This window comes from Lepisosteus oculatus, chromosome 5 (genome assembly GCF_040954835.1).
Source record: "Lepisosteus oculatus isolate fLepOcu1 chromosome 5, fLepOcu1.hap2, whole genome shotgun sequence".
NCBI lineage: Eukaryota > Metazoa > Chordata > Actinopteri > Semionotiformes > Lepisosteidae > Lepisosteus > Lepisosteus oculatus.
Window position 1 is genome coordinate 56,339,548 of NC_090700.1, and position 25,180 is coordinate 56,364,727.

The 25,180-nt window shown below is 37.8% G+C and overlaps 1 protein-coding gene across 1 annotated transcript in view; it reads right to left on the minus strand.

Moving 5' to 3' along the window:
- LOC102694672 (leucine-rich repeat-containing protein 49) overlaps positions 1–25,180 on the minus strand; it is a 109,494-nt gene that overhangs the window by 64,053 nt on the left and 20,261 nt on the right. Inside the window, exons 8-9 of the mRNA XM_015343365.2 lie at positions 18,268–18,411; positions 4,218–4,279 (exon numbers count right to left, since the gene is read on the minus strand). Coding sequence (XP_015198851.2) covers positions 4,218–4,279; positions 18,268–18,411 — 206 coding nt within the window. The remainder of the gene's footprint in view (positions 1–4,217; positions 4,280–18,267; positions 18,412–25,180) is intronic.

Here is a 25,180-nt window from a genome sequence, read left to right on the forward strand (position 1 = left end):
TTGAGCAGTTTTATTGCACAGAGAGAGTACGCTGTTATATGGTTTCTAAAACCAACAAGCCAAAAGGCCCTACTGATCAGTAAGTCATCTTCTTCTCAGACACTAAACCATAACCAGAGAATTAAATTATAAAGCAATTACTTTTGATTTCAAATCTAAAATACCAAAGTGTCACTTCAAATACAGACGTGTAGCAGAAATGTCTCACATTTTCACAAAGTTTTGAAGTCATGTCCATCATGTTGACAAGGAGGAGATATTGTTTTATATTATGAAGTACCTGAGGAATGAGAAGTATCACCGAGGACACTTATGCAAGAATTTAAGAAGATAGTTTTATATCTAGATAGCAACCATGCTCTATATATTACATTACCATTTATTATTAGGCTTTAGTGTCTTTATTAAAACAAAATATCTGAAGGGCAAGTACAGTAGCTGCCTATATCAATAAATGTCGCATTATTATACACCAATTGATACTGCCAATTTTGATTCAAGAACTTCCCTAGTTCGATTTTTTTTCTATGGAAAAATAATCCATTGATTAGTTGAACACTACAAGCAATCAATTAAACAACAGTTACCATTACACAAATGACTACTGCCTGTGACTGCATGGAGTCTGCTGTTCAGTGCAGCTACAGTAGTTCACCTCGGACAGCTCCATGTGGGTTTTGGAAGAAGCAGCCCAAAATGTTTCAGTGGAGGAGCCTCCAGTGGGCTCAGCAGCTTCCAGGCAGTGGAATAAAAAGCCCTCACCACAAAGCTAGAGATGGAATGGGCACCCCACTCAGAGCCAAAACATAAATGTGTTATCGGTCTCCCTAGAGGCATTACATGGACTGTTAGCTCACAGAAAGAGACTCAGGCTAAATTTAGCCTGGCTGCTAAATTACATGCTGTCTGTGCATATCCGTAACAAATGGACTCCACCAACATGAAGGCAGGTGGGAGTTCTTTAGGGATGCATGGGGGATTACAGCAATTGCAGGACCCCATGCTAAGGCTACAACCCACCTATTTCCTGTGTGACAGAGTGATGCTGACTGGGCTGAAACTAACAGCAACACTCATTCACAACACAGCTCTAAAACACTTGGGCACAAGCAAACTCAAGCCTTTATCTTCTTCTTTCATAACAAATATTTTCATAACACATTTCTAGCAAATAATGTGATATGTATTTAGATTCTCATGGGTAAATGTAATATTTATAAACACAAATACCTGACTGTCTTCCTCAGACTCTCCAGGATGAAGGGAAAACAACAGGGAGCAAGTTGTACACATGAGAGCTCTAAGACAAGTATTTTATTTGATGAACAAGATCTGTCTTCAGACCCTTCCCCTAGGTTCTGTTGGTGTTCTAAAACAATAACAGCTAAAAAGCTGCTTTATTTCTGAAACTCTCATGTGTTTTTTTTCATGTAAGAGAGCAAAACAGACGAGAGATCATTTCAATACAACATACTGAATACTACAGTATATGCAAAACAATAATTAAATCCCCATTCCTCTCTAAAGTGCTTAAAACTGTTAATTATTTTACACAGAACTGAGTATACAAACTTTTTTCTTTTTTATTCAATTGTTCATATTTACATTAAGTTTAAATCTTTCAGTGGAATATACTGTAAGTAGTTGTACAACAATATTTTTAAGATGCACAGTCCAGTTTCAGTAATCTGTCTATGATGCATAACTTTTACAGCCTGACTTTCATCCCTTCACTGCCTGGTCAAATGTGACACAACAACAAAAACCCGTATTACTTTGCTAGACAAAATCCCAGCATATGTCTGGAAAGAGACTCATCTACTTATATGTGAAGTGCTGAAAATCACCACTCAAAATGTCAAAAGAGCATGAGTAGTGTGGACCAATACTTTATTGCCATAACATCTAGTTGCATGGAATTTGGCCAGGCCACAAACAAGGGACATAAGAAGCACATAGTTATAACTGAGGCTTGTTATACTTGTGTTGTTTTTGCCTGGGTATGTGAACATTCAAATAATCTCAGAAACCAGCATTCATCCCTGAAGATGAAAAAATTTAGCATACTCAGTTTAATGCATGTTCAAGGGACATACCCATTGAAAAGAAAAACACTGATGCAGCAGCCATCCATAAAAAAAGGTTAAAAAAGCCGGCCATAGTTATTATAAACCAATAACCCTTTGAAATGAAAAGGATTTTATGGGCAAGAGAATTTTTTTTTTCCTGCCGGCAACTAGTTGGTAATCTCAGTCCATTACATCATTGCCTGTACTACAGAATGAGATAGTTATCCGCATACCCCTGCTCATTATTGAGAATGACGATGTTACTACATGTGTTGGATGAGATTTAGAAAAACGCTTCATGTCTTCATCTTTGAACCTGTAATTATGTGACTCATCTATGAATGTGCACCAAAAGCTGAGTGGGCTACATTGAAAAGACAAAGATGAGATAACATTCCTATCTGCTGATCGATGCACATGGAAATGCGACAGGGCAATTTACAGTCCTGTTCCATATCTGCTTTTTTCTGTAGAACAAACAACAATACTTAAAAGGTTTTAAGTGGAAATAAAACTTTTACGTGTCCAACTTGCCCCAAAATTACTAACCTGTGAAGTCAAACTTGTTTGTTGGATACAACTTTGGATCAATCCTCAATAAACAGAGTCTAATATATATCTCATGATTTCCAATAATGACCCCTTCACTCAAATCAATTTCAACCTTCTTAAGTAACATAATCTGATTTTTGTACATAGTCAAAGTAAAGCATTTCCAGAAGTTTTTTAACATTGATAACATAATTGATAACACACTGACATCCATAACTACATATGAAAAGAACAACTGATAAAATGCGGTGCTGCAGCAGAGAGCCGGGCATCTGTCTGATTCCCAGTACATGAGCCCCTGCTCTCTCACCATGTCTACTTAGACATTGCTGAAGCAATGTTTACAGGTCAGGCTTTCAGCTCAGTATCACAGAATTAACCTGATGAAATCTGCCAGTTGCTTAAGCCCACGATGCACTTCTTTAGTTTGAAAGCTCACATCCCTAAGTTTCACCTTCTGCTGTCTCAGCACTGCACTACTCATCACCGCTGGCTTCATTGAAAGCTGTGTACTGTGTGTGGCTGAGATGGCCTATAGTACATAATAAACACAAAGCACAATACAAAGGAAAAAAAATCTAATGAATACATTTTCTCAAAAACTTGATGCAGTGGTATTTAAATTGTAGTGTACAAGGTCTGTAAATTTTCACCACTGCAGAAATTATATCCATTCCTAATATCTGGAACTCTGCTGGGAAGCATGCACAGCCAAACTGGGACAACACTGTATTGTAAGAGTACAACTGAACATAAAATTACTAAGTTACAGTATTTCCTTTATACACCTTAAGAAAGTGCTGATCTGTATAGCCATTGTACAATTCACGGAGAGCGATCTGTCAAGTGGCAAATTAATTGCTCTGGCGTTCCGAAAGAGACATTTTAATGTACAGTATTTAAAGATGTAAACATGCTGAGCCATTTTACCTCAGACCTACAATATCCCAACTGTAGATCATTAAAAAAGCGAATAAACGTTTGATGATAGAATTTTGATCTGCAGAGCCAACTAAAAACAGTTTGGCTATTGATTTCCACAAGCCGGGCCCTCCTGAAGTTTGCTGGCTGAGGTCTTATGCTTTTCCATTTCAATGAAGTCCTTTCTGTAAAGCTGTACCCTCGACACTCGGTCAGCACAGGATTTTTTTTTTCCATTGCAAACTAAAGCGTTTGGTCTTGCAATATGTAAAAATAAGAAAACAGGTGGAAGCCTTAATATTCTGCATTGTTTTTCTTTTTCAAAAATGAAAACACTGCAAATATTATTCTGAAGGCTTACAATATTCTCACATTTAAAAAAAAGATGCAACAAATACTCTTTGGTCAACTTTTTCTAACCACACAGTAAACAGCTTGACGCTCAAGTACTAAATAACTGTCATTAGTTTGTTGGCTCTCAGGGCTGTTAAGCACTGCGACTCTCCCCTCTCCAGTCAGCAGAACGATATCTCCATGCTGGCTCAGGGGTTCATTAGCTCTCCAGTGACACGCAGCCTCAGCAGCCCTGAGCAGACGAGGTCCAGCACCCTGGGCGCTGGGGCTGCAGCCAGGACAGAGTTAAGGAGGTGGCAGTGTGGCAGGTGGCCCTCTTACCTGGTGATGTTGTTGCAGCTGAGGAAGAGGCGCTGCAGACAGGGCAGGCAGTCGACATCTGTCTGCAGGGAGAAAGAAAAGCTGTGAGGTGGATGCCCAGAGCCGACAGCAGGGACAGAGACAGCAGCGCGGACCCTATGTGGGTCAAAGCTTCCCAACCCACAGAGCCGGCGGCCAGCACCATTCCCTTCAGTCACCTTGCAGCTTCACATTGATTTCTGCTTAGCACACAGCTCCATCCGCGCCTCTTGCAGTGCTGCTACAGTACAGGGCTGGGGGGAGGGGGAGGGGGACTGCGTGTTAATGCAGAGATGCACTCTGCAGGAGCCGCCGCGCTGTTTACAAGGTGAACCAACGGAAAGACAGAGCGGGAGAAGGCTGATAGCCTAATCGGAGAGGAATAGAAATGCAAATAAAAAGTAAAACACCGATTATACCAATCTGTTTCATTTTCTAGGTATTTTGAGATGAAACGAATGAAGGAAAACACAGAGGGGCTGGGGGGAAGCACCGAGACTGATAAGGAGAAAGAAAGGAGTGAGCAGTGTCCTGTGCTGTAAATCTGAATCCATCAGGGCATTCATGTCTGCGCCTTTAAAGCCATGTTTAAAAATGAAAGAGCATGCTGGAGAGGATGAGACCAGGGACTGGAGAGGGAGGTGCAGAGAAAAAGCTGGGAAAACGGACAGTGTGAGGAGACTCCAGGGGGCTGGAATGTGCTGCGTCAGCCCCACGACAGAACCCACACCCAAAGCTCTTATCCAGCTTCAGCAAAACCACGCACCTTCATCATTTTTAACGTATTCCTCTTATCATGTGTTTTCTTTTTTTTTTGCTTTGACTATCTATTCTTCGGATTTTGTTTTTTTAGATTTAAATTCCAGTGAATTTAAAAATAATGATGGTCTTATCTCAGAATATGTTGCTGCATTGGCAAGTTTTTACGTACAAAACAAATTTCTTCATTTCCACTGAAGTCTCCATGATCTTTGAAATTGTTTTAATTGTTCACTCTTTTCTTGATATTTCCTATTTACAGCAGAGCATGACTATAACACTTGTACTTTAGAGTGCCTTACTTTGACTTGGCATGAAGAAAGGTAAAGAGACTAAAAAAGACCGATATCTCTTATGCACCATTAAACTGAGATCACCTGTTTAATTGCACTTAACAAATGCAATGGAAGATAATCCACTTTGCAAACAGAAATATTGGTGATGATCACATACCATTCAAAATCTTATTTAAACATAGTCAAACTAGATATGGCTACCAAATATTGTGATTCTAAATCATTTTCATTTGGAAATAAACTAAGAAAAAACAGGGAGGCAAATCTACATAAAGCATTTGAATTGCTTTGATTATTGATTCCCAATGCATTTAACCAACTGCATATGGGAAAATCAATACTTTTATTAAACATAATGTTCCTCATACTAAATCTATACCTAAATGATATACCTATACCTAAAAGATACTATTGAACTAAAATAACATAAACACCTTATACAGTATATATACAGAATAGTTTCTAGGGAAATATATGAATTATACATTTTCATGTCACATAAAAGTATGCATTTTTTGCACAGAATATTCAGAAAACTGGGCTGTTCTCTGGGCTGCAGCTTCACGTTTCTGTGTAAAAAAAAAGCAAAAAAACAGCCTTCTGCTTCAAGAAGACCTAGATGAATTTCAGTCCGCAACTACTCTAGAAATACATGTTTACTCTTTTAGGCCCTGAGACAAGAAGCATGAGAGCGAACACTACAAAAAGGGTAAGAATAAGAGAGCCCTCAGTTTAACAACATTAGAATAAGTATGTTAAACTGACCTGTTATTCACTATAAATATAACTGTGATTTAGCACAATAAAAACAAAACTGGTATCTGAGAGACCTGCTGGAGACAGACAACTGAAAAAAGGCAAAGTACTGTATGTCCAGGAAGGACAAAGCCTTTTTTAAAACAAAAATCACAGTGGTCTGCGGAAAAAATTCTCTGCCTTGACACAGACCAAACAATCTCTGGGGTAAAAAAGGCTCCAGAATTGCAGGAGCCCGGAACGAACTGACTCCTGACAGCTGAGGTTTTTAGGTAAAAGCAGTGACATCTGTCCCTGTCTGAAACATAGCTGTGAATCAGTTAAGATTGAACAGGAGTAAACAATACAGAGGAACCTTCCTGCAGTACTGAAATCATGGGTTCTGAATCTTAAAACCCATTAGGGGAAAATTTGATAATGCAACAGTAATGGTACACAGCCTATAAAAATAAAGGATGCTGTAAAAGGTCATCTTAAAAAACTGGATGCTTTTATGAAAATGAACAGAGGTGCACTGCTTCCCTGATGTGATTTGCTCCCTGGCACCCATCCACGCCAGACAGATTTGCTGGGCTGTTTGGCTCAAACCTAGAGGTAGTGACTTATAGGCTACTTTCTCAAGCCCATTTATCCATTCTGCTTTGGCACGTGTGCACTGGCGTCTTTAAAAAGTCAAAGCCCATTTCATTTAGACAGGAAATCAGGAAATAAATACCAAGCAGTCAGCACACAGCTCTCTGTCTATGCTTACATTGCAAAAGCACCGTTAATACAGTATGTTCCACATTAATTTACATCCTTGACAACACTAAAAGAAATAGTTCATGTATCATGGGTGCTTTGTTCAGCCAGTGTATGTAAACTTTAGTTTGATGGCTATCATGTTATCATTTCATTTCGAAAGCTGGAGTTTCCTTAAAAGATCATAGGCATTAAGAGTAATTGCATCCTGAACAGTTCTGCCAGCGCATGTACTGTAGATCCATTTTTGGAGGTCATGTTTTTGAAACAACAAAAGTAAAATTCTTTATAGAACTGACCTGGGATTTCTTACACAATTGCCTGCTTGTATTAGGGTGACAACATCTCATCAGACATGACGAGGTTGGAAAGAGCCACCAGGATAACTGAATCATATACTTTCAGTTGGGGATAATATGTTTGACAGGAGTAAAGTCGAGGCTCTAGATTTCAAAATAACTTCAGCAGGTCTAGATACCTAAATTCCATGTCACTAGTCTCAGTGATTTAGACACCTGCATGTACTGCCTAAATCTGTGTTCAGTAAGTACAGTACAGTACGTATCTCTGCTTTCACAAAGGTTTGACTGTTAACATTAATTTTCCTGTATTTATACATTGTTTGCTCACACACATTGCACTTTCACAACCAACAACCCTGAATCACCTCCCAATTTAATTTCTCATGGTAAATTGGTAGAAAAAGTTTTTTGTATTCAAGTTTTTAAAATTAATAACTTAAAAGGTTATGTTGCGTTGCCTCATTCAGAGCAGGTACAGTATATTGCTGATGTATTTATTTTACATTCTGATTAATATTTTCTTTCCAATCTATGTAAATTGTATCAAGGCAAAAAAACAGGTGTGGTCTTTTTTTTGTTTTTTATGTGGTATTAGATCTGGTAAAGTAAATAATTTTTTCATACTACATATTTATTGTTCTGTTTTTATTATTTGCCATGTTTTTAATGTACTGTCTACATTGTGCGGTGTCGTCTGCTGTACTGTGTATGTCCTGAGAGATCAGCGCGGATAAGAATTCCAATGTACTTGTACATATGGCAATAAACTCCTCTAATCTACTCATGGAAAGATTTTGGCTTTCTAAAATGTAAATAACAGACTTAAAAATTGTTTTCTATTCATGTTTCACTTAAAAAATGATTTATATTTAAACCTTACTATTTTTGCAAAACTGTAACTAAATCAAATTTGTACTCCCACAGGTTTTGAAATGGACATATTTTAAAAAAACACCACAACATTTCTATATATATGTCTGTGTGATAATTTGGCAATATCAACACATCATGAAAGATGCACGAAAAGAAAAACACAGCTTCAAGGTTGAATTACATTACACGTCAAGCCATAACATTTTATCTTATTATTCAATCTATAATTCATTGCTGCTACAACTTTATGGGGATAAATAAATTATTCACTTTTTCCACTTTAACTTATTGACAGCTCCAATGTACAGTAATAATACTGTACATACAGTAACAGCACCAAAAGAATTTGTAGGGAAAAGTATCTAGCAATTTGGGCATCCTATATTCATAAATAAGCACACAGTCCTAATTAACTGTTGGATGACTTGTCATTATTGAATTTCTTTCTTGTGAAGAAGGCAATACTACTCCCTCGTGTTACCTTTCATAAACAATCCAATCTAGTACTTTTTTCTTCATTTGCAAATATATGACTTATTTGACATTTTACACCCTGCTGCAATTTTAAATGTCTACATACAGTATGTCTCATACTACATACTGGTTTAGGGACACCAGTGAGACTCAGAAAATCCACTTATGCACCAGCATTCATAGCTGAAATTGAGCTACAGTAACTGACGTCTCTCGGGAGCCCGATTACTCAACACGTATAATCTTTCTGCAAACGTATTAATCCGTCAAATATAAAGAGACAATTTATGCATGTTATAAACATCAAAAATCTACTGAATTATATTATTACAATCCTCCTTGTGATGAAAACAGTTTAGTTTTGGTGAGATTTCAGAAGACGACTACCAGAAAATAGTGTTTGTGCACAAGGAAGGAACGTAATGAGTGAAGAAAGTGGAAAAGCAGTGTTTAAGAGCTGCATACAGTAGTGTAATTCTGAAATCAGCTGGATAAATATTTAGAAATTTTGAAACTTCCACTTGGGCTACAATAATGTGCAAAAGTGACATACAGTATGATAGTGATTTAAAAAAATGAAATGACACAGATGTAAGGAATGACAATTTACCTTGTTAGGAAGGGGGCAAGAGGGCAGAGGGACCTTTCTTCCTTTCTGACTCCGGTGCTCTAAGTTTCCATCCTCTAAGTGCTCGGTTTACAATAATTCTTACAGCAGGATGTTCTGCTTTTTCTTCCACGTTCTGCAAACCTACATTTTGGCACTTAGCAGAAATTCGTCTTGTTATACATTAATGGTAGCAGGTTAATTAGCATACTTTTTGTTTTTTCTTAAATACAAGGAATTTTCTTCCTTTGGAAACCACCCATGAAAGGCTTTCCAAGTGCAAGGGCCTCATCATCTTGCAGCTCACATCTCCAGGTCCTTTGTCCGGTGCTAACGGCCGGGAATGTTTCGTGTCTGTCCTTTGCTTACTGGATAATCATGTGATTCAATCCTCCATTTATTTTTTTCAACTCTTTCACATTGTTTCTTGGTTTGAAACCAAACCAATTGAATGAAACATCTTAACTGCACATGTAGCGAGGAAAAAGCCTGGTTTAACCATTTTCAGCTGCTCATCTCAAGATTTTCTTTCTTCTGAATTCTTAGCTTAAAGCCGCAGCCTCCTAGCAGAACACAGTATATGCTTTCTGCTTCTAATCTCTGCTTGAACTTTATCCAGAGTAGAAAAAATCAAGGTGAAGTAAACTGAAATTTAATCAACTGTGCAAAACAAACTACAGCCGGGGCACAAAAGGAAACATGAATGTGCGCAAACAACATCTGGCCACTGGAGTGGTAACTAACAAAAGGGGATGTCTGTCAGAAAAGGAGTATTCTGGCAAAGAGAAGGCTTCAGTTTTGTTTCATTTTTCTGCAGAGAGAAATCACAGGCGGTGCTCTTTCAGGACACCAGAAACCTCTTACACAGCTCCTAATCATACAAAAAGTACAGCAACAAGTACCAGCAACACTGAGACACTGAAATGTCGCTACAGCTACAGTTCTCTCACATTCTTTCAGAAGACAAAGTTGTCCCACAAACAGATCAGACAGTGTAAGGAAATAATATTCCCCTTTAAGAGCGTAATACTCAAATTGTATACTTCATGTTAAACAATTATTTTCAAAATGACCAGTGAAATGTTCAAAACAAACAGTGAAACACAAGCCAGAGGATACAAGTGGAAAATATACAGCATGGAAGTGCGTTTAAAACCAAGATCGGGAGGCATTTCTCTACCCAAAGGGTTATGGTAGTAAGAAACAAGCTATCTAGCCGTATTGTTGAAGCCGAAACCCTGGTTTCTGTCAAGAAATGGCTGGATATGATCCTTGAATCAATTAACTAACTATCAAATGAGGGAGATGATCCAAATGGCTTCCCCTCTTTTGTTTGAGTTTGATATAGATGAATACCATGGTTTCCCAATATACTTACATTAATGCAGTTTCCATCATACTGAGCATAGTTGTCATTTTACTGGCCCTTCTTAATTGCTTTTTATTTGGCTGACATTTTTATCCAAACTGACTTAAACTCAAACCCATTGATACATCTGGGTGTATTAGTGGGCTTTTGTGTAAGTGAAGTACCTTGCAGATTTTTGCAATCACCTTGAAATCTGCTGTTTATTGGATTTTGTTGTTCCTTGAGTTTTCAGTAGAAGTTGGAAAGTGTTATTCTAATAGGCATTTAGTAACAATCTCTTTGAGAAGCAAAATGCATCTGTATTAGAACAAGAAGGAATTCCAATAAAAGAATGAAGGACTACAGCTTGTCGTGATGGCCCCCACACTACAGGCAGTAGGCAAAGGGACATCACATTCTGCCTGCATACAAGCCCTTATAACAGCCTCGGATTGCTCCTAACGCCCAATGTTGTGGAAAAAAAAATAGAAATGAGAAGTAAATGTAACCAGGGAGATGTTAAGTTTAACACACAAAGTCAGAACATTGAAGAAACAAATGAAACAAGGGTGGGTGACCTAAGAAAAAAGCACCATGTTCCAACTTCAGCGTCTTATAGAAGAAAATAATTAGAAACAGCCTTCCCTGTGGCATGATTAGTGGCAGTGTTATAAAAACACTGCCATGTTAGGTCAGGTTAACATTACACAGAATAATAAATACATGTCAAGACAATGAGCTCACTGACGAGCATTTTTAAACACCGATACTTAACTCAGCAGCACACATCTGTTGGCACACATTATGGCAATATACAGCATAAAGATGCAAGGCATGGGTGATCCAAGGTGAAGCCCATCATAAACTGCAACTGTTAACAGCATAGGCTTTTCAGGCAGCAAAGGCAAAACATGGAAACATTATGAGAACACATAGATCCTTACTAGATTTACAACACTAGACTCCACTAGACTCAAGAAAATATCAACATCTGCACTATTCATTAAAATTGCAATTACATTCATTCATGTTGTGGACACTTTTATCCAAACTGCCTTACAATCATGTCTTATGAAGATGCAAAGGGTGTTTATAACAGTAGCACACAAAAATAACAAAACCACGGAAAACAGCAAGTGCAGTCTTAATTAAGTGCAATGATGCTGCACAATGCTAAGGAGATTCACACTGATAAAAAAAAATACCGCAAACTAAAATATAAATTCAGTGAAGACAATCAAATGTTCAAAAAGCACAAAAGAAACATGAAATAGCAAATACTACAAAAAATATCTAAAAACTACTGCATAAAGTGGAAATGTGATTAGAGTGAAGGCACAGTCTACAAAACAGTCACAATTATCAAGCAAGATACTGTATCTGTCTCTCAAACACTTCTTACAAAGCACTAGTCTATGCAATCACAAACTTAACAAGCTTCCTATCAGATATTCTACTATGATGTCATTTATGAATTCTTCAAGCAGAATCATGATGGCAAAGCATAACTGGACAAACTCTCAGGTGTTACGAAACATTTGTGAGATGTTAATTTTGTTATGGGCATTGATATTAATACTCATTATGTTAATACTGTGCTCAAGATGTGTGGCTCAACACTTCACCAATACAGGTCATAATGATGCAGCCCTAATGTTTTAATACATTAGGTGTTATTTTTTAGCACCACCTAATTTCCTAGATATGCCACCCATCAGCTTTGATACAACTGGAGACATCTGACACACTGCTGTTGGTGAAGTCTGAATTCAAGCCAGTATTGCATATCTTTTCACTTCCAATTATTGTGCTTGGCTCAGGTTCTTCATTTCATGAAATCACCAGTCAAAGTGTGCAGCACCTTCGCTCTAGAAAGAAAAGCATACATTACTTCTGTCTAGCTACCGCAGCTAATTAATATTAAAAGGTTGACTAATATAACAGCTAGACTACGACTCCAAAAACACTGCAGCAGTATTGATATCACTTTTGTAATGTACAGAAATACAATCAGTGTACTTCAGGTAATGCTATATACTGTATCTGCAGTGGAAAAAAACAGCAAGCAAGTCTGAGGCATTCAGGCAGTGACTTCACAGCATGTTTTAATAAAATATTCAAAAATGATTTTCGGGGATGAATGAACAGGGTGAAAAAGAAGATTTTTTTCTAAGTGCAGTGAATGAAAGACTTTAAGAGCACAAAAACCACCACTCCTGCATATCAGAACCCAAGCCAACAAACGCCCACACAGCCAAGGCAGATCAAAGGCATTAATAGTGCTGTCACCTTTAACAACTGGCTCATCTTTGCCAAGACACTCTCTTGTTTTCAATGTGACATAACTTCTTGATGTTCTTCAGATCTTGTGCACCCTGCCTGCCACAGTGTCAACTTCCCTTTTCATGTCATGTCATGTAGAGCCATTTCAGACACAAGGCATCTGAGAGTTCACTACAGGGTCACAAAACCCCCCACCTGAAGGGAAAATCGCTCAGAAGCTGAAAAGTTGGCAGGATCAAGAAAATGAACAAATAACAGAAAATACATCTAAAACTAGAATTTCCATGGGACAATTGGGCAGCATATTATTTCCAGAAAAAGTAAGCGTTTAACTGCAGCCTAATAGCTGAGTGAACCAGCCACACACAGAGCTCGCAAAGGGAGGAGCAGGGAAATCAGCACACGACCACCTAGTCCTGCATCCTGATCCTGGAACAGCGGACGTGCTGCGTCAGAGGATCTCGGAGAGCAGAGGATTTCACTAAAGCACTGGGGATGTACTTACTACATAATTACTACACCAAAGTTAAAGTTTAAAATCAGTCCCAGTACTCCCTGGACATAGAACTGAACTGAAAAAATAAAAATGAGAAATGAGAAATGATTATTATTAGAGTTCATAGTGGAATTTTACAGTTTAGACTTCACTGGCCCAATTCTTTTTAAGGGGAATGTACACTTTAATCTATAGACTGCAAAAGATGGATGAGAAGCGGAATTAGTCTGAGCCATTATTACATTAAATAATTATGAAAATGGTTAAGACACACTGCGGTCAGGGTGTTTGTCAGAACCAACGCTGACGCTGTGATGTGGCTTGAGCGGGTCTTTCCCAGTCGAAAATGCACAAAAGGTTGGGCGGGCTTGCCAACAAACAGCAGCCCTGAGGCCTGTCCAGCACCGAAGAGCTTTCAGTCAGGTCAACAGAGACACGCCCCTGCTCAAGCGGTGAGTGGCTTGGACAGCCTGGGGCGTGCGTGTGTGAACCTTCGCTCCTCACTTGCAGGTTCGGAGGTCACTACCACAACAACGTACTAGATCACATCCAAACTCCAGCACTTGGAGAGCAGAAGACAGAAACATAACTGGCAATACCAACAGTCAGGAAAAAAATACTTATGCAATGTACAAAAATGTGCTTTTTGCGATTTTTAGATTGTGTTGTATTATATATAATTTAAAACAGTATACATATAAAAGTTCTCTGCGGTTGTAGTATTATAATATAATTTAATCCAATCAAAAAAAAATATTTCCCTTGTTACTATTCCCAGCCTGGTTGTGTTCCTTACTGTTAATGAGGACAGCAGAGGCATAATATGACAAAGACTAATATTGTATGTTTGGAATTATTCTGTCATTAGCTTCGTTGTTGTGATCCTTGGTTACACCCCTGGCTTGTGCGTTACAAAGAGGTATTTGTTAATTTCACTTTTTTTTCAGCATGAAAACTATTTACTGTGTAATTGCTCTGTTCTCTCTTTGGTGCACATGTTTTACATATAATTACTGACAACAAAAACCTGTTAACACTTGATCACAAAAACTGAGCTGTCTTGTCTTCTAAGGTTTTTATGCTGGTTTAGTATACTGAGTGCCTTCAGCTTAACAGTAGGCCTTGCCTTCTCCTGTCTCACTTTCCTCTGTGTGCCGTTGTGCTGAACTGTGTTCCCAACTCAAACAGGCCTTTGTGAGTGAACATCAAGGAAATATGAAGAACTCCTGTTTCTGAAAAGAAATTGCTCGTGTTGGCCCACGCAAGAGGATGTGCACACACTTTAGACAAAACAGAAACAATTGACTGCTGCCGGAAAGAGTGCCAAGCACAAGCTGTTCATGAAAACAGAACTTATTAAAACTGATCAAGAGTTCAAATGTTATCTGTTTCAGCCACAGCACTAGTGAAACCCCTGCTCTGGAAGCAGCCCAGATCCACTGGAAAGGCATTTGAGCCTCATCATATTCAAAAGAACTCAGACTTTCACAGTCGGGCAAAAATATGATTAGAAAATCCCAAAACTTAACCCAGACATTTACCTCAAGCACAACATAAACACCTTAGACACATCAAAGAATCTGGAGTGTTGATATGGTGAATGGCCTGCTCTAGTAATGCAACAAACAAACAAACCAACCAATTTTTGATATTTTGTATTTTAACTTATTTTTTTAAGGAACTTTTTATTTTTCTGCTGCCACATTCAGGTGTTGCTGAGCAGATGGAGTTAGTACTGTAATGTGATCAGCCCACCACTCCAGAGCAAATTCAGATAGTTTTGTTCTATGTCCAGGGAAAAGTAAAAAAAGCATTTTTAAATCACAATAAAATCAGTGCAAGAGGTCAGCCTCCTAGCTCATCCAACACACAAGCAGGATCAGCACTGACTGTTAATAATGTGTTTGTTGTGCTACAGTACCACACTGTCACTGAAACTAACCCATTTTCCGCCATGCAGACCAGCAAGAGGAGACTTCAAAATTCATTTTGTCAATAAGACAAAAAGAATTGAGGCTTTGAAAATTCTAGGGCTGTTGATCAGTCATGCATGGATTGATGAATATCAGCATCGCCGGTCCAGATGTATATTCTTGTTTGTGATCTTTTATGTCTTTCCAAAGAGAATTGTAACAATCTTGCAAGAACCAGCTACAGTAATTCCAATGCATTACAAAGAAAATCAGCTACTGAATGCCACCCAGGTGGTGCTGTACTACAGTGGTGCATGAAGCTGGTCCTTTTCTGTATTTAAAGTTTGCTGCGATTCCTTAGACGAAAACTACAATACAAAAGGCAAGTAATTACATTTCCAAAGAAAAGCACTTATTTGTTTTAGAGACACTTAAGTAGTGAACGTCCTGTAAACATAAGATAAGTTACAAGTGAGCGGAACAAAAGTTCGCAAAAAGAATTGGAGTTTTCTAAACTGTTATCGTTCGTGAGGTCGTGAGGTAGTGGTCAAGGTACCACTACCATGCAGGCACAGATTTAATGGCTTTTATTTTTTATATTAATATGTATATTATGTGAGTTCATTGGGAAAACTCAACCAGTATAATCATTACATCTCTTTTCAGGAGTAAAACCAAAAAGCAGCTTTACACCATTAAAGTTGAGATTTCGTCAAATAATTGAAATTTCAAACAATGCTTTAAATACAACAGTGAATTTACCTCTTTATTATTATAGGTGCTTGTCCTGGAATGGTTGAGGAACTCAACACTTGCTTATTGAGCTACAAAATTTTAAATAATGTCTTTACTCTTTTTGTGGCTTAAAGGGCTACTGTGTGCTACATATTTTTTACATTTTGGGTGCAGGGTTATATTATTTTTACTATATTCTGTGGCTTCTAAAAAATCCCCCCACCACAAAAAATATTTTAATGCCCATAAACGTTTGTGCTGATAACAGGATTTAACTGAAAAATAAAAAAATAGACTAGGATAAACATCCATTAATCTTTTCAAGTATTGAAACTGTTGTTCTTGACACATAGAAGACACTGTTTGATGAGTGTCTCTCTGTTTCATAATTCAAAAAAAACAAAATAGCTATTTAAATGAAGAATAAAAGGTCCTTGTTCTCTTTTTAATTCACAGCACTTAACAGTGCTTTGACACTACCCATGAGCTGATTAACTCTGATACAGACTTGTTCATGGTTGACTGATAAACACGTTTCACCTTTTCATCTATCACTCATTGTGAAATTGATATATTGTGCTGTTACAGAATGACTTGACAATTAAACTCAGGCAATTTGCTCATTATTAATTTTAGCTGTGTTGCTGTGGTTTGGCTTATTAGGAGATGAAAGAGGGAAAGGCAGAACGGTGTCCTGGCACAGAGACTGTCAGCAGCTCCTTCTGAAATGATCCGAGTTCATATGACCACATGGTGAGAAACACACGGCGGGCACAGAAAACTGTTTTTGCATTGTACTATATATGGATAGCGGCTGATCTTGGATTACTTGACAAAATGTAGGGAAGTAGGAAACATTTTTTAACATGTAAAACACAAGAAAATAACTACTTTATTAACTCCAATATGGTATTCAAAGTATATCACGATATAAGATTTGCTCAAAAAGATTCAATAACTGAGATGGATACCAGAAAACATAAAAATGATTTTTTTGTATGAAATTGTTTCTAATCTACAAATTGAATTTAATGGAAGAGATGGCTGGCTCTTTTTATGTTCTCTTGTGTGTTTTTGTGAGTACAATGTACATACAGTATATTGGCACGTATTTCTATTTACTCCTGCCCTTAACCTCTACCTTTCACAGCTGCACTAGGCTGCAGAGATGTGTTGTTTTTTGATATCATTTCCCTTTCTGAAAGGTGGCCCTGTAGTGTGTTAATCATGGGTGCAAGCTTTAATGAATGTCTTGTTTCGCAGCGATAGTGTAGTGCCAAAATAAGCATGAAATGCAGAGTGCACAATTCAATGCTGTTGCTGTTTCCTAGAAAAAGCAAACACTCTTGTGATGACTTAGAAACATTTTTTTTCTTTTTACCGAGCAGGCTAGATGGTCCAAAAGCCTTCCTCTCACTTGAAATGTTTCTTATGATTGCCTGTGTTACTTTAGGCAACCTAGTGTCTCTAAAACAAATAAGTGTTTTTATATGAAAATGTAACTGCTTGCCTTTTGTACAGTAGTGTTTGTCCAAAGAATCCCAGGACACTTCAAATACAGAAGAGGACCAGCTTCATGCACCACTGTAGTACAGCACCACCTGGTTGGCATGACTGCACAGTGGATCAGGCAGAGAAGTAAAAAACCCCTTCACCCGATCAATTGAGGGGGAATTTTAAGAACGATGGATTGAGCAGCTCCAGAGTGAAATTTAGCCAGAACACCAGGGTTCATCCCCTACTCTTATAACCGGTGTCAGGGGATCTTTAATGACCAAGAAGTCAGGACCTCAGTTTACTCAGTGACTTCTCACCTGAAGAACAGCACAGTGTCTCTGGTCACCATACTGGGGCAGTGGCTTGGACATCCTAGTCCAGAGAGGACAAGAGCAATACCTTGTAAGCAGCAACCCTACTTTTAAAGACTTAAAGACTTAAAGTTAAAGACTATCTCTGTATCAATTATTATCTATATTACAAGTGCCTATCTTTATAGATGGCACGCTTTGCGAATGTAGCTTGCAAGTTTCTAGAACTTATCACTTGTCATACCTGGATTGTTCAGGTTTCTAAACAAATGGTTCTAAGCACATGTACTTTCTAAGTACTAACAAATCAACCAGTTTACTACTATAACATGTGCTGAATCTCAAAAGTGCTGTAGTGAATACTGTCTAGCTTTGATAAAAATATGCTACAAACAAAATATTTGCTGGTGAAATGAGTGAAATGTAAGTACCGGAGTATAACTGTGTAATAAATGTATATTTAGTAAACACTGCTAGTTTTTAGATGTTTTGCAATGTGTATTTACAATAAATGCACAGCCCAGCAGCAACTGAAGTGTAAGGAGAACATACTGGGTGAAAAGTGTTTCTGTTGTTGTGTTATTACATTCCCATGTGCAAGCTTAGAGTGAAAATTAAATCACACAAAGGAGTTCCCTCACCACGGTCGTGATACAATTACGTCTCAGATTGAGTTCAGTCAGAGAGTCCAGACCCCTCAAGTTCTCCACACAGGCAATGCAGTTTCCAGCGAGGTTCAACACACGCAACTCAGCCAGATGAGAGAGGTTCTCAAGTTTCGAGATCTGCAAGAGACATTCAAAGCAGTTGAAAACTGGAGGAAGTCCTGCAGCTGGGCTATATTCCAGTACTGATAAATCAGTCAAGCTGATTTACTCCTCAGGTAAGAAAGTCCATCTAATTTAAGGGCTGAAAACAGAAGAATGTTTGCACAATGATTGTAAATGTAAGCAAACATCCCATTTAAGTTAAGGATGCTATTTAACTCTGTGAGCATTCAGTAAAATGAGTTCTTGGATTTATTAACTACTCAGAGCTTAAAGGTGAACAGCAGTATGTTGAATTAAAATGTGATACTAAAAAACTAAAAATCTAAAACGTGATAGAGTGCCTTTGAAAAAGTATTGACCCACTTCCAATGATGTCTTATTTTATTGAATTGCAAATACAGTATTCACATTATTTTTAAAGTGACCCTTTTTATTAAAACTGCAATGCTCATACTGAACACTTTTATTGTCTGAATAATGTTAAATGTCAGTAAAAACCGCAAGGAAAAATCATTCAGGAAAATTTCAGTCTTACTTGATTTCAAAATGTTTAAAAATGTATGCAATGAAATCTTTCACTTCATTTAAACAGTGGGACAAGACAGACAATAGAGCTAAATCACAGGCAGGTTTTTGTGCAAACATACATTTGGGTGTCAGCATTTTTATTACACTTTAAGTGAACCAGTTTCAATTCTGTTTTAGAACCGTATTCTTGAATAGTAGAAGTCATAGCTGTTATAAAATGAATACTTGTATCCTTCTTATGTCATTGAGAAAGAAATCTTCAAAACAAGATCAAACCTTCTGCTAGAGTGAGTCTGAGGCCAGGAAGGCTACTGCCAGAGGCCTCTCACTGCAGTCACCACAACAAAGCAATTCACGCGCAGCAGGAAAAATAAGTCTCAAATGTTTAATGTGCTAGTAGTTCCAGTTTTTCTGGATGTTGTAAACATGAGAACATGTTGTAAAGCATGTTCTCTAGTCATTTCAGGTATCATTCTCCTTCTCAGATAAAATGCCCTGATATGGGATAAATAATGGCCTAGAAGTCATGTGACAACCATGAAATAAATCTGGGTAATCTTTAACAGACACAAATGAGAGACTCAAGGGGGAAATTATTATCTTGACTGTTCTCTTGTCCTACAGTATCTACAGATGGTAAAATAAATTACCAGGATGCATACAGATTACTACTTGTTTTTGAACAAATCTCTCATCCCACAGAATGTTTCCTCTCACCTTAACTGGAGGCCAATAAGGTCTTATAAATATAGATGTCTGGATTAGACCACTAGAGTAGAGTTTATTTCCAGCATTTTAGTACCAGTCTTACTGTGCAGAACACGATTTGAAGGAGAACACACTTCATGCATCCATCCATCTTCTAACTGCTTCAGCCAATACAGGGTTGTGGAGGAGCCAGAGACATACATCAATACTAATGTTAAAGAATTGTCTAGGAGAATTTTCTCCTCAAGGTCCAGACATATGGGAAGAGCATTCTGACAGCATTGCAGGTCCAATTCACAAGGAATTTATCTCTTACTCTTCAGTTTGCAGAGAGTTTACATTAGACACTAATGTAAAAGTGTTTCAGGCATTGACACAACATTCCTTCAGATACCTCTGAGAAGCAGACAAGAAGATGGAACTTAATATGCAAATTGTTACGTTAAAAAATAACATGTATACTGCATGGATTTTGAGTGAGAATTTCCATATAAATAAGAATGCACTGTATCTGCTTTGAATCATGAAGAATGTGCTACATTAAGCATATAAATTTACTGCAAACTCAAACCTGACTGAAATATAAACTTGGTTATAGGCTATACAGTTCATGTATGAATAAATACTTAAATATCATAGCATATGCTTTGCCAGTGGCCATAACTTTACATATTATAGAAATACTTACTCCTGTAAACTTAAATCTTGTAATTGCAGCTTTCAAGCTGGTGGATAATGCCCAAGTCTTCAAAGACTGTCAAAAGAGGATTTTATGGGTCTCTGGGTCCTCATTTTTTTAATACAACTGGACGGCTGTGGGCAGGCCCTGGAGATTTAATTATTTTAAGTGCTCCAATTTCCTATAACACTTTGCCTTGTGTTATGCTAAGATTATTTAATACTGAGAAGTGTGACCTTTGGCCTCAGGCGTGTTTCCAGTTTCTTATGTTGTAAACATCTGAACAAAATATTCATTTAATACACTTCACATTTCCATTTCATCTTCTTCTAGTTTTCCATTACTATCTTTCTGCCATCACCAACCTAATCACTGTTTCTTTGTTGGCGGACAGAAAGACCTTTAACTCTGGGCTCTAGACTCCATTTCAGAAATTTTCCATCCTTCAGTGCGCTTTTCGTCTTTTGCTGGATCTTACTCTTTCTAAACGTGTTTCTAAAGCCACTTTTCCTGCAAGAAACACAAACAATACTTAAATTGAGTACTGGCTGGCTGGGAGGGGCTCTGGCCTCCCTGCGACCCTGCGTTGGATACTGTAACTGATTACAAAGTGGATGGATGGTGTTGTCTACTGTCCATACATATAAACGCATTCTGCTTCACCTTCCAGTCTGCTTTCCCAACACTGTAAACCGTAGCGTGAAATCTACATGTGTGGTTTAAAAAATAATTCAGGTCAAAGCAAACCATGTTATGATCACACCTGAGGCATTCCCTCACCACACGATTTGCCAATTGTGTCCCGGTTGTTTGAAAATACTAAATCAATATCCCCTCGTGGGTGCCATGATAAAATGCATTCCTTAACTATATTTTACCATTCTTGATCATTGTGCCCTCCCTGTATTGCATATTTTGCTATTATGAAGTATTATCTGAATTTGTGCAATCAATACCAGTTTTTATGTGTGAATCCCATTTATCTTTGCTACAGCTTTACCACGAAGACCTTTATGTTAAAATTACAATTACATAACCTAAAAAGAGTAAGTATTCTGAAGCATTTTGGAATTAATTATACAGGTTTGCATACTGTGAAAATAGCCTGACTTACCATATCATAGTCTCCAACTATAGCATCATTAATTCTGTTTTAAAAGCATTTCTCTAGCAAGATTTTGAAGGATGCATACAATTCAGTGGTGTATGTGACTTACATTCCTTAAATCAGTTTCTTTCTTGACAGACATTTCAGACAAATGGTGATGATTCCATCAGAGAAGGTGGAGCTTTATTGTAATAGTGGGTCAACTAGTACAGACCCATGCAGCGTGAATTAGTAATTAAGCATTACTGTACTTTATTACATTTCTCAAGCCTCCCTTCAGTCTTCAGCAAGTGATTAGATAACCCCATTCGACGTTTTAACTCTGTCACGTTACACCAAACAGGTAGTAGAAACTCTTCATGTTGCTCCAGGTCAGACATCCCAGATATTTTATTCACCTGTCTTACCAAACTTAATTGTATTCACATTTTAATTTTACAGCATGGTATTTGCACTTTTGGTTAATTTTTCAGTACCTTATTTCAAAGGTTTAGTATGACTTTAAGAAGATTTCAGAACAAATCTAGGTCTCGGATCAGCACGGCCATCGTGTCTCTGGAGAGTGGGGGGAGACCGGAACACCTAGACAAAACACGTGAACGCTACTCAAAGGGAATAAATAAATAAATTTCCCATTGGCCCTTACCAATCATGGCCTCCTAATAATCCCCATCTATGAACTGGCTTCCTTACTCTGCTCTCCTCCCCACTGAGAGCTGGTGTGTGAGGAGCGTTCTGGCGCACTATGGTGACCATCACATCATCCAGGTGGGGCTGCACATTGGTGGTGATGGAGGGGAGTCCCCATTACCTGTAAAGCACTTTGAGTGGAGTGTCCAGAAAAGCGCTATATAAGTGTAAGCAATTATTATTATTATTATTATTATTAATAATAATTATAATGAAAATTCAAGAAGCATCTCATATCCCAGAGAGACATATAGTTTTTCTATAAGCAATATATTTTGTTAAACTAAGCTATTTTACACTTATCTGTTCAACAATTAATTTAATTAAAAAGCATTTTTCTTCATTTTTTCATCTCCAGGATTTGCTTAACCAATGTAGATCCAACAGAGACAGAAAGCTGTCCTAAGCTCTGCTGCCACCTGTGGGCCTAGAGCAAGGACAGCTTTGATTGCATTTCTGGACAGTGGATCTTGAACGTCGTGAATCATGGAGAAAACTCAAGGGGTACAGTGCTATTCTGTGATGGGATGTAAGAAATTGCAGGGAGCCTAACATTTAGATTTGAGGGACTGAATGGTTAGTGAGTTTCTCCAGTGAAACAGTGCTGTCAGGAGGTGAGAGAGTGTGGTCTAACGATCACAGCAGAGAGCTTGGGAGGTAGTGTGACGGTGAGCACAGGACAGTGCCTACAGCACCAAGAGAAGGTAAGATCTAATGGCTGCTATGAGAGAGTGGGCAGCACTTTGTATAGACAGGAAAATACAAAACAGCGTATTGTATTTTATGTAATGTAACATTTGTAAGCAAAATGAAAACTGCCTACACATGTGAGAATACTGAATTACATACCTTGTATAACACATAAGTGTACTAAGACGGCCTATTGGGAAAGAGGGGAACCTTATTCAGAGGAGCTATTCACGGACCTTTGGCAAGAAAGGCAACAGCTGGAGATGTAAATCTGATTACATAAAATGAATGGGACTTTTAATTTTAAAGTCACTTTTTAAGTGGAGTAGACATGGTTTTTTACATGTCCTGCCAACAAAATAAAGGATAACACAGTCGGAGCTGTTTTCTGCAGCCGGACCATACTCCCCCCTGTGCAAATGACTTTGAAGATCAAGTGACCACATTCTGTCCGTATCTGTTGTAGGGAATGTCCAATAAACCTCACATTCACACTCCTCTTCTAATCTGCTCGGCATGGAGTGCAAGAAAGAGTCATCAGAATCAACGCAAATTTGTCTTACTCTGAAAGATTTACAAAACCTAATCTCTTTACCCAGGAAGTGAGTGGACTACGTGCAGATTTCATCTAGGTCTGAAAATTGAAGTGGGAAAATTCATCTAGGTCAAGTACCACAAAAATTAAACATAAAGGCACCAAAGTTCAAAAGTCACATTTCAAGTGACTGTTCTACAGAAAAAGTCTAAATTCTGATACTTTAACACCAGTATTTTTATAGTCTATTTGGACAAGCAGAGAAATCATATGAGTGTGCTTTATTAATTCAGGTCTATTTTTTTTATATTTTCAGTTGCATGTTCTGGGGAATACTCAGCTATAAATGAATGTCCATCCTGTGACAACTTCAAAGATAGATAACCCCTTTTCACCAAACAAATCAGAAAGACAGCAATGGAGTTAAAGTACCAGCTGAAGTCTCTCCCAACAACAGAGAGGCATCCCATCGCCAGGCTAACGGCTTCACATGGCATTTAAGACATGCTGTCTCAGTGGCCCTCTGGAAATGAAATGATACACAGTGCATTGTAGCTGACTGGAAACACCTTCCAAATGTGACAACATGGATGCCACTTTAAGTGTAAGACTGTTTACTCTTGAACACAGTGTTGAGGTTCTGGAACTTATTATATCTCTTAATCATTGTAAATTGATCTCCAAAAATGCATAAAAAACAGGGGAAAGCAAACAATTGGCACAGGCTACCAGAACTACTACAGAATAGAGTGGTTAGTGTTAACATATATAAACTGACATGCTTACTCATGCACATGATCCATTCCTGTGATTTGTAGTGATTCCTAGATGTGGTTCTTTGTCTGATCTAGTACCTTTTGAATTCTAACTGTACCCTCATCAGCTCACAGTTTGCCTAATCTGTCTTTTTTTCAATTATGTTATTGTTCAAAAAGGTTGCATATTTCATGAGACCTATAACGGCACACTACTTGGAATCTCCAGCTGTTTAAAAGCTAAGATCAATTAAAAGTTCTAATTAAGTAAATTATGAGTTAGTATGGTATGATTTATTGAAAGCTCAACTGGATACTAGGATCACAGAAACCAGGGTCAGAAAGTCCTGATTGGGGGTCTTTAGTAATGAAGTAATTTACTAATAAACTATTCTGAGATTTCTGTAAATCTACAACCTTTGAGACAGTGATATTTTCATGAATCTTTTACAAAACCTCTAAATATGTTGGGTATTAATAAGTCCCACAGACCACACACTGTCTTTGGCTTGGCTGCTGTAGCACTGCTCCACAGTTAGTCATAACAACGCAAACTGCCTGAATTAACATGAACTGCCTCTGGTCAACGCCTGTCAAAAATAATAAGTGCATGTAGGCTGTTAGTCAAACTCCGCCTTTTCAAACGAGTGCTAATTCCAAGACACTATGTACAAAATCCTAATTTCTTCTGAATTAAAACCAAAGGTTTAGGGCTACTCTGGCAGAGAAATCATATCATCTTATCAATTTAAAATATGCCTTAAGATTATTTATTGCAAGAAAAATATAGGACTGGTTATCTTTAAGTAAATACCTGTTTTTGTGAAACTTGAAGAAATATTCTCTTGGTTAAATTAAAATCTTTTAAAAGGGTTGGGGCATAATCTCATGAACCTACTGTAAATATTAAATTTAAACAGTTCAGCAGTTTTTATTTGAGGCAAGGACACATTCTTCTGTACTTTAATTGAAACTTCCAGTGCTAACTGCTGTTAAGCTAGTATTTAATTGTTCTGTGTCTAGATATTGTGGCCACTAAAGATATCTTTCACATTTTAACAGAAATGTATACAGCTACAGAATGTCAATTA